General features: G+C 40.3%; 1 protein-coding gene across 1 annotated transcript in view; it reads left to right on the forward strand.

Annotated features, from left to right (window-relative positions):
- The first annotated feature begins 1,388 nt into the window (after positions 1-1,388).
- The window catches only part of LOC139757586 (uncharacterized), a 42,473-nt gene continuing 25,987 nt past the window's right edge, over positions 1,389-17,874 (forward strand). Inside the window, exons 1-2 of the mRNA XM_071678616.1 lie at positions 1,389-1,727; positions 14,545-14,753. Coding sequence (XP_071534717.1) covers positions 14,587-14,753 — 167 coding nt within the window. The 5' untranslated portion in view covers positions 1,389-1,727; positions 14,545-14,586. The remainder of the gene's footprint in view (positions 1,728-14,544; positions 14,754-17,874) is intronic.

Consider the following 17,874-nt stretch of genomic DNA (forward strand, 5'->3'; position numbering starts at 1 on the left):
TGATAACGAAGAAATTCTCACACGCATCGAGTTCCAGTGGAGGAAGCCTCATGTATTGTGTAAACATAGCACTGGCATCCTAGCACACTGGGCTGAAATAGCCTTGTTCAGGAATGCAAGAGAAAATCCCTTTAGTGACCTATCTGAGTTAGCTTTGACTGTGCTGATGTTGCCTCACTCCAAAGCTGATGTAGAGCGTATCTTTAGTCATATGAACACCCTGAAGTCAGTGCTTCGAAATAGACTATCAAAAACAAATGCAATACTGTCAAGTATGAACCAAAAAAGACATGGAAATTGCTTTTATGATTTAATCTATCAAAGGAAGTTCTGAAAAACATTGGATCATAGAAAGCAACCCCAAAACAGGACCACCACAACCCCAGGGCACCGAGGACAAAGAGGTTACGGATTGGGAATTAGCAGATCTGGAATAACGGTGAGTGTTTTAGTGTTAAAGAAGTAAGTTGTACCTGTTATTAACAATCTGGCACATCAAAGAGCAGAAATAAAACGAAGAACAATTCTTACTCTTGTCATATTAGTAAGTTTGCGCTTTTCGGGAGTGAATCTAGCGTCATCTGAAATTTTGACTTTGTATTTCTGAGATTTCGCTTACATACATTCTCTAGCTTTCATGTGTAAATGCACGGAAATCAAAGCTCCCTATCCACGACCAGGAGCTGGGAGAGTGTTTGGAGAACTCCTTACGAGGACATAGAAGGCACGGGTTTAGTGGGAGGATTCGGTGGCGGGAGATTCGAAGTGGAATCATTTGTCCGAGGAAAATAAGGTACTTAAAAGAACGATTCTATTAGAGTTAGTGATCGATTGAGAGGAGGAAATAATGTATTACTGTAGTGTTGAAATTCTTATAGGAGGACCAAAGAGGTTTGTCAATATAAAATCAACAGATTTGCAGTGATTCCCAACGGAAAAGAAAGGGATCAGGAAGAGAAAGCGGATCGGGTTTCGGGGGGAAAGGGATTTTTTTTTCCGGATACACACCGTCCTTTATGCTAAAAGCATTAGAGCAAAAATAATCCATTGTAAGGGGCCGGATGGAAAAGACTTTAGTGGAAGGTGGGATGTAAGACCATCCCAGCCAAGATAAACCTGCGTTCAGCACAGCACAAGGCATCCCGGCCGAAGAGGCAATACCCATCCCTAAAGAGAGTTAATGTAGCTGCACAGGAATGAACTCTGACCTCTCCCAGAGAACCAGAGTTCACGTTTTGAGTCGGGTGGGGGGAGTATAACGAGGCAACCCCCCCCCCACCCCCAAGCGTGCTCGATGTCATTTTGAAGAAATGTCAGATAAATATCTTTTATTTCATACCGTTCTTAGTTTATCGCTGGTGTATAAAAAGGCAAAGTGAAAATAAATCAATCCAATATATTAAACAGAATACGCCATAGTGAGAGAAAAACGTCCTCTAAGTGGATGTGTCTCACGGGGTTCGGATCGAGTAAGCTCCATCCAGAAAACGAATCTGAATCTGGATCCCCGCGGTGAATCCACCCTGAAGCTTGGCTGTTCTGTTTGTCAGAATAGTACGTCGTCAAAATAGAGAAAATGAATTATAATTGTACCAATATTTAACGTGTCCTGTACAGAAAGATATGAAAAGTATTTGACTACATATTGTACTTGGGAACTGAAGGTATCAGCCTAGAGTATAATTGGTAGTTAGAAGAGGAAGGTAGTCCTGAGTGGAAAAATCTTGGTAAGAAGAGTTATTGAGTTATTAATTGAGTAGGTGTAAATGTATGATAATCCATAAAGACAGAAGGATCTTGCACGATTGTTTTATAACCAGCTGTTTGTCCATGGTTCATATATAATGCCGTGCTGATGGTCATATCACCTGTCGGCAATGATGTACCACCAATTTCTCTTTTTTTAATAAGTTCTCATTTCATTTAGGTTTATGGTAGAAATGTAATATTGGTTTTGGAGAAAAATTTCCTTACCTCAATTTACACTACACCTTTCATTTTGTCATTTTGTGGTCTTGTGTCAACCCCTCAAAGTGGGGAGGGATTTGATGATCAGGAAAAGTGTGTTGAATATAACAAATTTTTTTCAGGTACGACAATCAAACCAATTGGATCCTACTTATCATAGCTTAGCATAGGAAAGCTTAGGTAGACTGGCATAGCAGAGTTTAGCTTAATCCAAATGAACCCTGCATAGGTTTGATTTGGGGTAAATTGGTATTTCTTTATAACATATCCTGGCCGCTAGAAAGCAACATTGGCCTGCAAGAATTTTATGAATAGTTGTGTAGCATTAAGAAAATATTTGGTATTGTATTAGTTTAACTGTGCGTCAGATACATTTTAGGGAATTGACTACTTTTGTTTGAAGTGCTTTATTTAATTCCCTGTTGGAAGACGAATATCTGCAGAGAATGATTTATATTACTGAAACACTTTGAGTAAGGTGACAGCAGTGGTATATCCAGGTTGGAGAGAATGAGATTAGGTAATAAAGTTATAAAGAAATCAACAGAACCAGTTGAAACCTTACTTAACCTCAACAGCAGGCAAGATATATCTTACTTATTAGTATTCTTGTTAGAATATGTCAAAATTATTATGGGATCAAAATAAGCCAGCAAAATTAATACGATAACTTCTAGTGCCTCTTTCACAAATCAACATATAATGACATTTGGTGTTTAAAGGTTGAGCTGTCAAAGAATATTTACCGTGGATTTTAATTTATAGGAAGGTATATTGGCAGAATAAAACAACCTAGAGAAAGACTTGGCTGATTTGTGATAGACAGCCTCAGTTTCTCTCAAATATTCAATAATTTTTTCCTTTCTTACAATACAGATATGTTAATTTCTCAACAGTTGCAACATCTTTTGCCATGTAGTTGTTAATTTCATGACAGTTGCAGCATTGTTTGCCATGTAAAGTTTATATTTATAAAGTTGATGCATGGAAATTAGATAATTACCTTTGGAGGAGCTTTTTCTTTACAGAGGTTAGGTTATGTTAAGAGTGAATAAGTGAACATAATACAACAAGCCTAATTGAGCCAGCAAAGCATGACCTAGCATAATTGAACGTTTCTGAAAATGTATACTTCAGATTTGAATGTACTTGTCAGTATTTATCCTACAGAGTGGAATGAATCACTTGACATGATTTCTCTCATTAGTAAAGAAAGGAGCACCCCTTAAATGTACTTCATCCTTTTTCCAGTACTTAGAAAATTCATCTTATAATTTTTAACAGGTTATGTACATTTTTTGATGTTTGTTGAGACAACATGGGCAGCTGAGGCCATAATCAAGGCCACCTTATTAATACTGTATATTCATTTATTAATTTATTATACTTAATTGCTGTTTCCCATGTCAGTGAGGTAGCACCAGGAAGCAGACGTAAAATGGCACATCCACTCATATACACACACACACACACACACACATGCACACATATATTTATCTTTTTTATTTATATATTGCTTTGTCGCTGTCTCCCACGTTAGTGAGGTAGCGCAAGGAAACAGACGAAATAATGGCCCAACCCACCCACATACACATGCATATACATACATGTCCACACACACTAATAAACATACCTATACATCTCAACGTATACATATATATACACACACAGACATATACGTATATACACATGTACATGATTCATATTGTCTGCCTTTATTTATTCCCATCGCCACCCCTCCACACATGAAATAAAAACCCCCTTCCCCCTCATGTGTGCGAGGTAGTGCTAGAAAAAGACAACAAAGGCCACATTCGTTCACACTCAGTCTCTAGCTGTCATGTAATAATGCACCGAAACCACAACTCCCTTTCCACATCCAGGCCCCACAAAACTTTCCATGGTTTACACCAGATGCTTCACATGCCCTGGTTCAATCCATTGACAGCACGTCAACCCCGGTATACCACATCGTTCCAGTTCACTTTATTCCTTGCACGCCTTTCACCCACCTGCATGTTCAGGCCCCGATCACTCAAAATCATTTTCACTCCATCTTTCCACCTCCAATTTGGTCTCCCACTTCTCCTCGTTCCCTCCACCTCTGGCACATATATCCTCTTGGTCAATCTTTTCTCACTCATTCTCTCCATGTGACCAAACCATTTCAAAACACCCTCTTCTGCTCTCTCAACCACACTCCTTTTATTACCACACATCTCTTTTACCCTATTATTACTTACTTGATCAAACCACCTCACACCACATATTGTCCTCAAACATCTCATTTCCAGCACATCCACCCTCCACCTCACAACTCTGTCTATAGCCCACGCCTCGCAACCATATAACATTGTTGGAACCACTATTCCTTCAAACATACCCATTTTTGCTTTCCGAGATGATGTTCTTGACTTCCACACATTCTTCAACGCTCCCAGAAGTTTTGCCCCCTCCCCCACCCTATGATTCACTTCCGCTTCCATGGTTCCATCCGCTGCCAAATCCACTCCCAGAATCTAAAACACTTTACTTCCTCCAGTTTTTCTCCATTCAAACTTACCTCCCAATTGACTTGTCCCTCAACCCTGACTGTACCTAATAACCTTGCTCTTACTCACATTTACTCTCAGCTTTCTTCTTTCACACACTTTACCAAACTCAGTCACCAGCTTCTGCAGTTTCTCACACAAATCAGCCACCAGCGCTGTATCTTCAGCGACCAACAACTGACTCACTTCCCAAGCTCTCTCATCCGCAACAGACTGCATACTTGCCCCTCTTTCCAAAACTCTTGCATGTACCTCCCTAACAAGCCCATCCATAAACAAATTGAACAGCCATGGAGACATCACACACCCCTGCCGCAAACCTACATTCACTGAGAACCAATCACTTTCCTCTCTTCTTACACGTACTCATGCCTTACATCCTCGATAAAAACTTTTCACTGCTTCTAACATCTTGCCTCCCACACCATATATTCTTAATACCTTCCACAGAGCATCTCTATCAACTCTATCATATGCCTTCTTCAGATCCATAAATGTTACATACAAATCCATTTGCTTTTCTAAGTATTTCTCACATACATTCTTCAAAGCAAACACCTGATCCACACATCCTCTACCACTTCTGAAACCACACTGCTCTTCCCCAATCTGATGCTCTGTACATGCCTTCACCCTCTCAATCAATACCCTCCCGTATAATTTCCCAGGAATACTCAACAAACTTATACCTCTGTAATTTGAGCACTCACTCTTATCCCCTTTGCCTTTGTACAATGGCACTATGCAAGCATTCCGCCAATCCTCTGGCACCTCACCATGAGTCATACATACATTAAATAACCTTACCAACCAGTCAATAATACATTCACCCCCTTTTTTAATAAATTCCACTGCAATACCATCCAAACCTGCTGCCTTGCCAGTTTTCATATTCCTCAAAGCTTTTACTACCTCTTCTCTATCTCTGGGGATAGGGGAGAAAGAATACTTCCCACGCATTCCTCACGTGTCATAGAAGGCGACTAAAGGGGACGGGAGCGGGGACTGGAAACCCTCCCCTCCTTGTATTTTAACTTTCTAAAAGGGGAAACAGAAGAAGGAGTCACGCGGGGAGTGCTCATCCTCCTTGAATGCTCAGATTGGGGTGTCTAAATGTGTATGGATGTAACCAAGATGAGAAAAAAGGAGAGATAGGTGGTATGTTTGAGGAAAGGAACCTGGATGTTTTGGCTCTAAGTGAAACGAACCTCAAGGCTAAAGGGGAAGAATGGTTTGGGAATGTCTTGGGAGTAAAGTCAGGGGTTAGTGAGAGGACAAGAGCAAGAGGAAGGAGTAGCACTACTCCTGAAACAGGAGTGGTAGGAGTATGTGATAGAGTGTAAGAAAGTAAACTCAGGATTGATATGGGTAAAACTGAAAGTTGATGGAGAGAGATGGGTGTTTATTGGTGCATATGCACCTGGGCATGAGAAGAAAGATCATGAGAGGCAAGTGTTTTGGGAGCAGCTGATTGAGTGTGTTAGTAGTTTTGATGCACAAGACCAGGTTATAGTGATGGGTGATTTGAATGCAAAGGTGAGTAATGTGGCAGTTGAGGGAATAATTGGTGTACATGGGGTGTTCAGTGTTGTAAATGGAAATGGTGAAGAGCTTGTAGATTTATGTGCTGAAAAAGGACTGGTGATTGGAAATACCTGGTTTAAAAAGCGAGATATACATAAGTATACGTATGTAAGTAGGAGAGATGGCCAGAGAGCGTTATTGGATTACATGTTAATTGATAGGCGGGCAAAAGAGAGACTTTTGGATGTTAATGTGCTGAGAGGTGCAACTGGAGGGACGTCTGATCATTATCTTGTGGGGGCGAAAGTGAAGATTTGTAGAGGTTTTCAGAAAAGAAGCAAGAATGTTGGGGTGAAGAGAGTGCTGAGAGTAAGTGAGCTTGGGAAGGAGACTTGTGTGAGGAAGTACCAGGAGAGAATGAGTACAGAATGGAAAAAGGTGAGAACAAAGGAGGTAAGGGGAGTGGGGGAGGAATGGGATGTATTTAGGGAATCAGTGATGGCTTGTGCAAAAGATGCTTGTGGCATGAGAAGCGTGGGAGGTGGGCAGATTAGGAAGGGTAGTGAGTGGTGGGATGAAGAAGTAAGATTGTTAGTGAAAGAGAAGAGAGAGGCATTTGAACAATTTTTGCAGGGAAATAATGCAAATGAATGGGAGATGTATAAAAGAAAGAGGCAGGAAGTCAAGAAAAAGGTACAAGAGGTGAAAAAAAGGGCAAATGAGAGTTGGGGTGAGAGAGTATCATTAAATTTTAGGGAGAATAAAAAGATGTTTTGGAAGGAGGTAAATAAAGTGCATAAGACAAGGGAATCAATGGGAACTTCAGTGAAGGGGGCAAATGGGGAGGTGATAACAAGAAGTGGTGATGTGAGAAGGAGATGGAGTGAGTATTTTGAAAGTTTGTTGAATGTGTTTGATGATAGAGTGGCAGATGTAGGGTGTTTTGGTCGAGGTGATGTGCAAAGTCAGATGGTTAGGGAGAATGATTTGGTAAACACACACACACACACACACACATATATATATATATATATATATATGTATGTATAGAAGAAAGATCATGAGAGGCAAGTGTTTTGGGAGCAGCTGAATGAGTGTGTTAGTGGTTTTGATGCACAAGACCGGGTTATAGTGATGGGTGATTTGAATGCAAAGGTGAGTAATGTGGCAGTTGAGGGAATGATTGGTATACATGGGGTGTTCAGTGTTGTAAATGGAAATGGTGAAGAGCTTGTAGATTTATGTGCTGAAAAAGGATTTGTGATTGGGAATACCCGGTTTAAAAAGCGAGATATACATAAGTATACGTATGTAAGTAGGAGAGATGGCCAGAGAGCGTTATTGGATTACGTGTTAATTGACAGGCACGCGAAAGAGAGACTTTTGGATGTTAAGTGCTGGGAGGTGCAACTGGAGGGATGTCCGATCATTATCTTGTGGAGGCTAAGGTGAAGATTTGTATGGGTTTTCAGAAAAGAAGAGAGAATGTTGGGGTGAAGAGGGTGGTGAGAGTAAGTGAGCTTGGGAGAATGTTGGGGTGAAGAGGGTGGTGAGAGTAAGTGAGCTTGGGAAGGAGACTTGTGTGAGGAAGTACCAGGAGAGACTGAGTACAGAATGGAAAAAGGTGAGAACAATGGAAGTAAGGGGAGTGAGGGAGGAATGGGATGTATTTAGGGAATCAGTGATGGATTGCGCAAAAGATGCTTGTGGCATGAGAAGAGTGGGAGGTGGGTTGATTGGAAAGGGTAGTGAGTGGTGGGATGAAGAAGTAAGATTATTAGTGAAAGAGAAGATAGAGGCATTTGGACGATTTTTGTAGGGACAAAATGCAATTGAGTGGGAGATGTATAAAAGAAAGAGACAGAAGGTCAAGAGAAAGGTGCAAGAGGTGAAAAAGAGGGCAAATGAGAGTTGGGGTGAGAGAGTATCATTAAATTCTAGGGAGAATAAAAAGATGTTCTGGAAGGAGGTAAATAAAGTGCGTAAGACAAGGAAGCAAATGGGAACTTCAGTGAAGGGTGCAAATGGGGAGGTGATAACAAGTAGTGGTGATGTTAGAAGGAGATGGAATGAGTATTTTGAAGGTTTGTTGAATGTGTTTGATGATAGAGTGGCAGATATAGGGTGTTTTGGTTGAGGTGGTGTGCAAAGTGAGAGGGTTAGGGAAAATGATTTGGTAAACAGAGAAGAGGTAGTAAAAGCTTTGCGGAAGATGAAAGCCGGCAAGGCAGCAGGTTTGGATGGTATTGCAGTGGAATTTATTAAAAAAGGGGGTGAATGTATTATTGACTGGTTGGTAAGGTTATTTGATGTATGTATGACTCATGGTGAGGTGCCTGATGATTGGCGGAATGCGTGCATAGTGCCATTGTACAAAGGCAAAGGGGATAAGAGTGAGTGCTCAAATTACAGAGGTATAAGTTTGTTGAGTATTCCTGGTAAATTATATGGGAGGGTATTGATTGAGAGGGTGAAGGCATGTACAGAGCATCAGATTGGGGAAGAGCAGTGTGGTTTCAGAAGTGGTATAGGATGTGTGGATCAGGTGTTTGCTTTGAAGAATGTATGTGAGAAATACTTAGAAAAGCAAATGGATTTGTATGTAGCATTTATGGATCTGGAGAAGGCATATGATAGAGTTGATAGAGATGCTCTGTGGAAGGTATTAAGAATATATGGTGTGGGAGGCAAGTTGTTAGAAGCAGTGAAAAGTTTTTATCGAGGATGTAAGGCATGTGTACGTGTAGGAAGAGAGGAAAGTAATTGGTTCTCAGTGAATGTAGGTTTGCGGCAGGGGTGTGTGATGTCTCCATGGTTGTTTAATTTGTTTATGGATGGGGTTTTTAGGGAGGTGAATGCAAGAGTTTTGGAAAGAGGGGCAAGTATGAAGTCTGTTGGGGATGAGAGAGCTTGGGAAGTGAGTTAGTTGTTGTTTGCTGATGATACAGCACTGGTGGCTGATTCATGTGAGAGACTGCAGAAGCTGGTGACTGAGTTTGGTAAAGTGTGTGAGAGAAGAAAGTTAAGAGTAAATGTGAATAAGAGCAAGGTTATTAGGTACAGTAGGGTTGAGGGTCAAGTCAATTGGGAGGTGAGTTTGAATGGAGAAAAACTGGAGGAAGTGAAGTGTTTTAGATATCTGGGAGTGGATCTGGCAGCGGATGGAACCATGGAAGCGGAAGTGGATCATAGGGTGGGGGAGGGGGCGAAAATTCTGGGAGCCTTGAAGAATGTGTGGAAGTCGAGAACATTATCTCGGAAAGCAAAAATGGGTATGTTTGAAGGAATAGTGGTGCCAACAATGTTGTATGGTTGCGAGGCGTGGGCTATGGATAGAGATGTGCGCAGGAGGATGGATGTGCTGGAAATGAGATGTTTGAGGACAATGTGTGGTGTGAGGTGGTTTGATCGAGTAAGTAACGTAAGGGTAAGAGAGATGTGTGGAAATAAAAAGAGCGTGGTTGAGAGAGCAGAAGAGGGTGTTTTGAAATGGTTCGGGCACATGGAGAGAATGAGTGAGGAAAGATTGACCAAGAGAATATATGTGTCGGAGGTGGAGGGAATGAGGAGAAGAGGGAGACCAAATTGGAGGTGGAAAGATGGAGTGAAAAAGATTTTGTGTGATCGGGGCCTGAGCATGCAGGAGGGTGAAAGGAGGGCAAGGAATAGAGTGAATTGGATCGATGTGGTATACCGGGGTTGACGTGCTGTCAGTGGATTGAATCAAGGCATGTGAAGCGTCTGTGGTAAACCATGGAAAGCTGTGTAGGTATGTATATTTGCGTGTGTGGACGTAGGTATATACATGTGTATGGGGGTGGGTTGGGCCATTTCTTTCGTCTGTTTCCTTGCGCTACCTCGCAAACGCGGGAGACAGCGACAAAGCAAAAAAAAAAAATATATATATATATATACATTATCCCTGGGGATAGGGGAGAAAGAATACTTCCCAAGTATTCCCTGCGTGTCGTAGAAGGCGACTAAAAGGGGAGGGAGCGGGGGGCTGGAAATCCTCCCTTCTCGTATTTTTTAATTTTCCAAAAGTAGGAACAGAGAATTGGGCCAGGTGAGGTTATTCCCTCAAAGGCCCAGTCCTCTGTTCTTAACGCTACCTCGCTAATGTGGGAGATGGCGAATAGTTTGAAAGAAAAAGATATATATATATATATATATATATATATATATATATATATATATATATATATATTTTTTTTTTTTTTTCAAACTATTTGCCATTTCCCGCGTTAGCGAGGTAGCGTTAAGAACAGAGAACTGGGCCACTGAGGGAATATCCTCACCTGGCCCCCTTCTCTGTTCCTTCTTTTGGAAAATTAAAAAAAATTGAGAGGGGAGGATTTCCAGCCCCCCGCTCCCTCCCCTTTTAGTCGCCTTCTACGACACGCAGGGAATACGTGGGAAGTATTCTTTCTCCCCTATCCCCAGGGATAATATATATATATATATATATATATATATATATATATATATATATATATATATATATATATATATATAATTGTATATAGTGTATATATATATTGTATATAGTGCTGTATGCTTTTAGTAGATGAATGCAAGTGTGCCGTAAATGGTGTAGGGTTTCTCTTAAAAGTCCTGGGCATGGGAAGTAGGGGAGTAGAGTCAGAACACAACTACTGGCACCTCAGAAAATATTTCTATATCCTCTGCCCATACTTTTTTCACTTGCCAAGGAAGTCATCATGTCAAGTGCACACTACCATGGCAGCAGATGACATGATGTGTAAATAATGTATGTAAATGAATGTGAATAATTATAACATATTGTTAATTAAAGAGTGAAATGTGTTTATATTATTGCTTAAGGAGGGTGTGGCTGGCAGAGTTATAGTTTGAACATATATTCATCTGGGAAGCTCACCACACATGCTAGTAAATTTTTTTTTTTTTTTTTTTTTTTTTTTTTTTTTGTCGCTGTCTCCCGCGTTTGCGAGGTAGTAAAATTTAGTATATTGATATACATATCATTTGTTTCAGGCAAGAAAGATCAATAGATTTTTGTACTTATTAGGTATACTTGATATTTAGGATTGCTGCACTCTATTGGTTAATCCAATTAAGTGCAAAGTAATAAGGATGGGACACAGTTGAATAAAACCTTGGTGTGATTATTATTCATGGGACATAGGCTGTAGGAATCTGTTTGTGAAAGTAACCCATGAATACTCCACATCAGGAGAATTGTTAAGGAAGCAAACTGTCTGCCAACAAATATTAGATTTAAAGATAGGTATATGGATGAGAAGATATTTGGTAAAATATTGACATCATACATAAGACCTAAACTGGATTATGATTTTTAAGTATGGTAAGTATGGTCATTACACTTAAGAAAAAACAAAGATTTAATTGAGAAAGTCTAAAGGTTTGGAAGGTGAATAAGATGGTATTGACTTCATACAGCTGAATTACATTAAGAGGCTGAGGGCTACAGGTATGTTCACCATGGAAGGTAGACTAGATAGAAGTGACCTGCTAACAGTGTTCAAGATTCTTGAAAATGTTGATTGGATGTTGTTGACACGAAAAACTTATTTACAAACTGCATAGATAGAGTAACAAGAACTTGTTAGAAAAGACTTGAAGAAGTACTGTGTTAGGTTATTGGAATAGACTTAGCAGTGAAACTTCTTGATAGGAAAGAAAGCTCAGTAGATGGAGCCCCATGATTGTAGAACTTCTCTCTCCATGCAGTGTAAATAGGTAATTACAGTCACACTCTTACTTCATATAGTACTCAAGGTTCAGGACTCACATCCATGCAACACTGTCTTCTTTTTTCTGCCTCTCTTTAACCCCTTCTTGATGCTGAACTTTGTCCCTGCCTGGAGCTTAGAATGTAAGAAAGTGTTTGTGCTTACCTTCAGCACTCATTGAATGACTTCATCAAGGAATAGCTTGTTGAACATTTCCTTACACATATCATTAAATGCAGTTTTGATGTTTGCTAGCAGACAGTTTGTCCCTCTTACAGTAGTCTGTGGTGGCTTATAGTGCCAGGTTATGTACAGTGTCAACCCCATCCATTTCCATTCACACACAGATTCTTGTAGTTTGTTTTATACTAAATTTTCTTTTCAAGTCCTTTTTTTTTTTTTTACTGTATCCCTTTTTCATTACTTTGCATCCACTTAGGATTAATTTCACTAACCATGAATCAGATAAATTTTGGAGCATATTTCAGTTGATGCAGATTTGATTTTTCTTTATCTCATTCACAACCTTTGCATCATCCACAAACCTATTCAGGTATGAAACCAGTCCTGCTGTCATGTTATTTACATAAATCATATATGATGGTCATAAGACTGTGGCACATTCTTGGTTACTCGACCTGTTACAAGACGGCTTCCCTGATACATCTCCAGTATTTCCACTTCCTGAGGTGATTTTCTGTTAATCAGAAGAGACTGCTTTTTATGCATATCTTTGTAGCCATGACTATACAGCCATCTGTAAAGGATGCTTGAGAACTGTAGTCAGTTGTCAGTAAGTGTTTATTACTTTTCTAGATTTCTTAAGTTTTTCTTGTCCCTCTTCCTTCTTGTTGGTATTGTCTCAAATGCTCATATGGCTCAGTGTGGAGGTAAGAAATGTAGAATTTAAAGAGTGAAAGCTATTTCACTATCATTGGCAGAATCCTTTGAGCACTCATTCATTTTCCTATTATGCTCCTCTTTCCCTTCCAAAAAATGCTTCTCTACTGTGGATAGGAACAGGCCTAAAGCAGCCACACGTGGTCAGTGAATGAATGTAGGTGAGAGGTTGCTAGACACCACCTTGCCTCCACCCCATGACATCATAGACTTATGCAGACTTCTGCAAGGTCATTAGGTTTCATAAAGCTACATCCTGCTGGCCTTATACTGTGTGTTTTATGATGTTGAAAGTGGGAGGGGATTAAAATGATGCTTTAATCCCCCATAAGTAAGTGCTATATCAGAGGCTTATAAGGCTCTACCTTCAGCAGAGAATTTATTTTTAATCCCTCAAAATTTACACTTCTTGCAGATACAGCATATGCCAGATTAACATCTCCCAGTTTTATATGTTTAAGAATGTTATAAAGTGTTATTAGGACCATAGCTGTATAGCTGATGAGATTTTTTTCATGAAAACAAAATTATTGTTCATGATTTATGACTATTTGACATGCAAATGATATTAAAACTGTGTGGAACCAGTCTTGATATTTTAATAGAAATGCGGGGGGAGGGGGTTGTCATTTCATGTGTGGTGGGGTGGTGACAGGAATGAATAAGGGCTGACAGTATGAATTATGTACATGTGTATATATGTATATGTCTGTGTTGTTCGCTGATGATACAGCGCTGGTGGCGGATTCATGTGAGAAACTGCAGAAGCTGGTGACGGAGTTTGGTAAAGTGTGTGGAAGAAGAAAGTTAAGAGTAAATGTGAATAAGAGCAAGGTTATTAGGTACAGTAGGGTTGAGGGTCAAGTCAATTGGGAGGTGAGTTTGAATGGAGAAAAACTGGAGGAAGTGAAGTGTTTTACATATCTGGGAGTGGATCTGTCAGCGGATGGAACCATGGAAGCGGAAGTGGATCATAGGGTGGGGGAGGGGGCGAAAATTTTGGGAGCCTTGAAAAATGTGTGGAAGTCGAGAACATTATCCCGGAAAGCAAAAATGGGTATGTTTGAAGGAATAGTAGTTCCAACAATGTTGTATGGTTGCGAGGCGTGGGCTATGGATAGAGTTGTGCGCAGGAGGATGGATGTGCTGGAAATGAGATGTTTGAGGACAATGTGTGGTGTGAGGTGGTTTGATCGAGTAAGTAACGTAAGGGTAAGAGAGATGTGTGGAAATAAAAAGAGCGTGGTTGAGAGAGCAGAAGAGGGTGTTTTAAAATGGTTTGGGCACATGGAGAGAATGAGTGAGGAAAGATTGACCAAGAGGATATATGTGTCGGAGGTGGAGGGAACGAGGAGAAGAGGGAGACCAAATTGGAGGTGGAAAGATGGAGTGAAAAAGATTTTGTGTGATCGGGGCCTGAACATGCAGGAGGGTGAAAGGAGGGCAAGGAATAGAGTGAATTGGAGCGATGTGGTATACAGGGGTTGACGTGCTGTCAGTGGATTGAATCAAGGCATGTGAAGCGTCCGGGGTAAACCATGGAAAGCTGTGTAGGTATGTATATTTGTGTGTGTGGACGTGTGTATGTACATGTGTATGGGGGGGGTTGGGGAATTTCTTTCGTCTGTTTCCTTGCGCTACCTCGCAAACGCGGGAAACAGCGGCAAAGTATAAAAAAAAAAAAAAAAAATATACGTTGAGATGTATAGGTATGTATATGTGCGTGTGTGGACGTGTATTTATATCCATGTGTATGTGGGTGGGTTGGGCCATTCTTTTGTCTGTTTCCTTGCGCTACTTCGCTAATGCGGGAGACCGACAAATTATAATGAATAAATAAAAAATATTCTCTTTTCTTGCTTCAGATTCTTCAGTGCAGTTGAAAGACAAAGTAGACAGAAGCTCAGATGACGTTGGGCCGATTAAGGGAAACAGTCTTTCTACAGAGAAATGGCAAGCTAATATACAGAAATTTGTGGACATCTTCCATGAATTCTATGAAAAAGAATGATCATAAATCATTGTATGTACATGAAAAACAGGAAAAAGAATCATGGAATATACCTGAAGAGAGGTATGGAACATATGTACTGATACAGGAGTTTGCAGTAGTGTCATCTTTTAAAGATTTTTATTTGTGTTACATTATAGGTTTCTGGTATTGTTAGCTTTAAAATACTGGTAATCTTTTGACCCCATGATCTGTATTGCTGCAAGGGTATTGTTACTTTATTACTGTTTGTCTAACTGTATCTTTCCATTCAGAGACTTAACCATGGTGCCTCATAAACATTATCACCTGGCTCAGCAGCCTCATACCTTGTCTGGGATGAGTAATACTTGTGTGATAACCATTCTCTTATTGTATGTGGCATGATGCATGGTATTATGTATTTGAGTGTTTCTTGTAAGTCCAAAAGGATATATTGTTTTGTTCCTTAGTGCACAATGCATCATCACTCTTCTGCAGAATTGGAAAATGCCAGTTTCATAGCTTAACAGGATAAGAATTAAACATTGAAGATTTTTTTTTTCTTTCTTTTTGCTTTGTCGCTGTCTCCCGCGTTTGCGAGGTAGCGCAAGGAAACAGACGAAAGAAATGGCCCAACCCACCCCCATACACATGTATATACATACGTCCACACACGCAAATATACATACCTACACAGCTTTCCATGGTTTACCCAAGACGCTTCACATGCCCTGATTCAACCCACTGACAGCACGTCAACCCCGGTATACCACATCGATCCAATTCACTCTATTCCTTGCCCTCCTTTCACCCTCCTGCATGTTCAGGCCCCGATCACACAAAATCTTTTTCACTCCATCTTTCCACCTCCAGTGTGGTCTCCCACTTCTCGTTCCCTCCACCTCCGACACATATATCCTCTTGGTCAATCTTACCTCACTCATTCTCTCCATGTGCCCAAACCATTTCAAAACACCCTCTTCTGCTCTCTCAACCACGCTCTTTTTCTTTCCACACATCTCTCTCACCCTTACGTTACTTACTCGATCAAACCACCTCACACCACACATTGTCCTCAAACATCTCATTTCCAGCACATTCACCCTCCTGCGCACAACTCTATCCATAGCCCATGCCTCGCAACCATACAACATTGTTGGAACCACTATTCCTTCAAACATAGCCATTTTTGCTTTCCGAGATAATGTTCTCGACTTCCACACATTCTTCAAGGCTCCCAGAATTTTCGCCCCCTCCCCCACCCTATGATCCACTTCCGCTTCCATGGTTCCATCCGCTGCCAGATCCACTCCCAGGTATCTAAAACACTTTACTTCCTCCAGTTTTTCTCCATTCAAACTTACCTCCTAATTGACTTGACCCTCAACCCTACTGTACCTAATAACCTTTGCTCTTATTCACATTTACTCTTAACTCTCTTCTTTCACACACTTTACCAAACTCAGTCACCAGCTTCTGCAGTTTCTCACATGAATCAGCCACCAGCGCTGTATCATCAGCGAACAACAACTGACTCACTTCCCAAGCTCTCTCATCCCCAACAGACTTCATACTTGCCCCTCTTTCCAAAACTCTTGCATTCACCTCCCTAACAACCCCATCCATAAACAGATTAAACAACCATGGAGACATCACACACCCCTGCCGCAAACCTACATTGAAGATACCATCATGAAGACAACTTAGTTTTTGTTGCTGTATTCGTCTGGTCCTTAGTAGATAATAACTAAAGTATCCTCAAGATATGCTTGTTAGAATATTGCCTTACAGGGATGAGTTTCTTAGGCATTATAGTCGCAAAGACTTGCAGTGGAACATGCATGAAATTTATTGTAAATATAGAACGTATAGCTAATATTTATGTTTAAGGAAACAATTAGCAGTATGATTTCTAGTTTTGTAACCTTCATTTGAGCCATTACTGAAGCGGATAGCATGAAAACTGACTAAGATGCAGTAAAACCTCTGATATTTGTGGTTTGGGAAAGTAAACCAATGTATGTTTTTCAGTTTTGGTTGGTGACCCTTGATTATCCAAAAAAATTAAAAACTACTAAAGGTACATAAAATATTTCATATAATTTGCACATCACACTGTAGCATTAGTATACTAACTACCCTGTGTTTTGTGGCATTGGTGATTGTTTGATGTTTTCCATGTACTTTCTTGCACATTTATGTATATTATGCATCCTGGATTATTATTGTTGACAATGGGCCTTTCCAAGTGTTATCAGCAATTGCCTGACAACTACCCGAAGCCATCTACCTCACATAAAGTGCTTGAGGAACTTTTTAAGCCTTGAAAAGAAGTTGTGCAAGAGGACAAGGACTTCAGCATTGGTATGGCGACTTTTTGCAACGTCACCAAATAGCAGAAGAAGATCAAGGCTTTTGGTAGTGCTTATTTGCTTACATATATGTATATTTTCTCAGAAAAATATTTACAAATAGGTAAATATTTTAAGATACCTGGTCCTCGCTTTATGCAAGACCAATACATGCAATTTCACTATCATATGAGGAACTTACTTTTACCAAGCCCTCTTTATGCAGTCAAAGTTTAGTACCATGTGGGTGTGTGTGTCAAAACTTCATTGAGGGTTGATGGATCAAATAAGTGTGTGTTATGAGGTGGAGCATGCCTCATTCCAATCAGCGAGTCAAGTCTCACAGTTACCACCTTTAGTTGCAGATCAGTACTACTTGTGCAATTTGGATATTCCTACTAATATGATTTTCCTGCAGCCTGATTTGTTTGTGTTTGTTGATATGGCATCCAAATGGCCAACAACATCTTCTATCCCAAAACAAGCATTTAAATGGAACAGAACCTCTTTGACCTTAGCAACAAAGCTAGAAATCATATAGCACACTGATGTTGGTGAGGAAAAGTCATCATAGTAGAAACTGTGCCAGAACTTCAGTGAGAGTTGCAGGTAGAGTAAGAGTGGATCCTTGGTGGAGCACACCATGTCCATACCAGTGGGTCAGTCTCACAATAATCACCATCTGTGCTATTTACGCAGTTTGGTCATACCTGCAAATGTGATTATCCTGCAACCAGCTATGTTTGTTTGTTACTATGGCATTTAAACATCCAGCAACATCTCGTACCCCAGAACCAGCACTTGAATGGAAGAGAACCTTTCTGACCATAGAAACAAAGCTAGAAATCATATGATACGTTGACATTGGTGAA

This window comes from Panulirus ornatus, chromosome 1 (assembly GCF_036320965.1).
Source record: "Panulirus ornatus isolate Po-2019 chromosome 1, ASM3632096v1, whole genome shotgun sequence".
In the NCBI taxonomy this organism is placed as follows: Eukaryota; Metazoa; Arthropoda; class Malacostraca; order Decapoda; family Palinuridae; genus Panulirus; species Panulirus ornatus.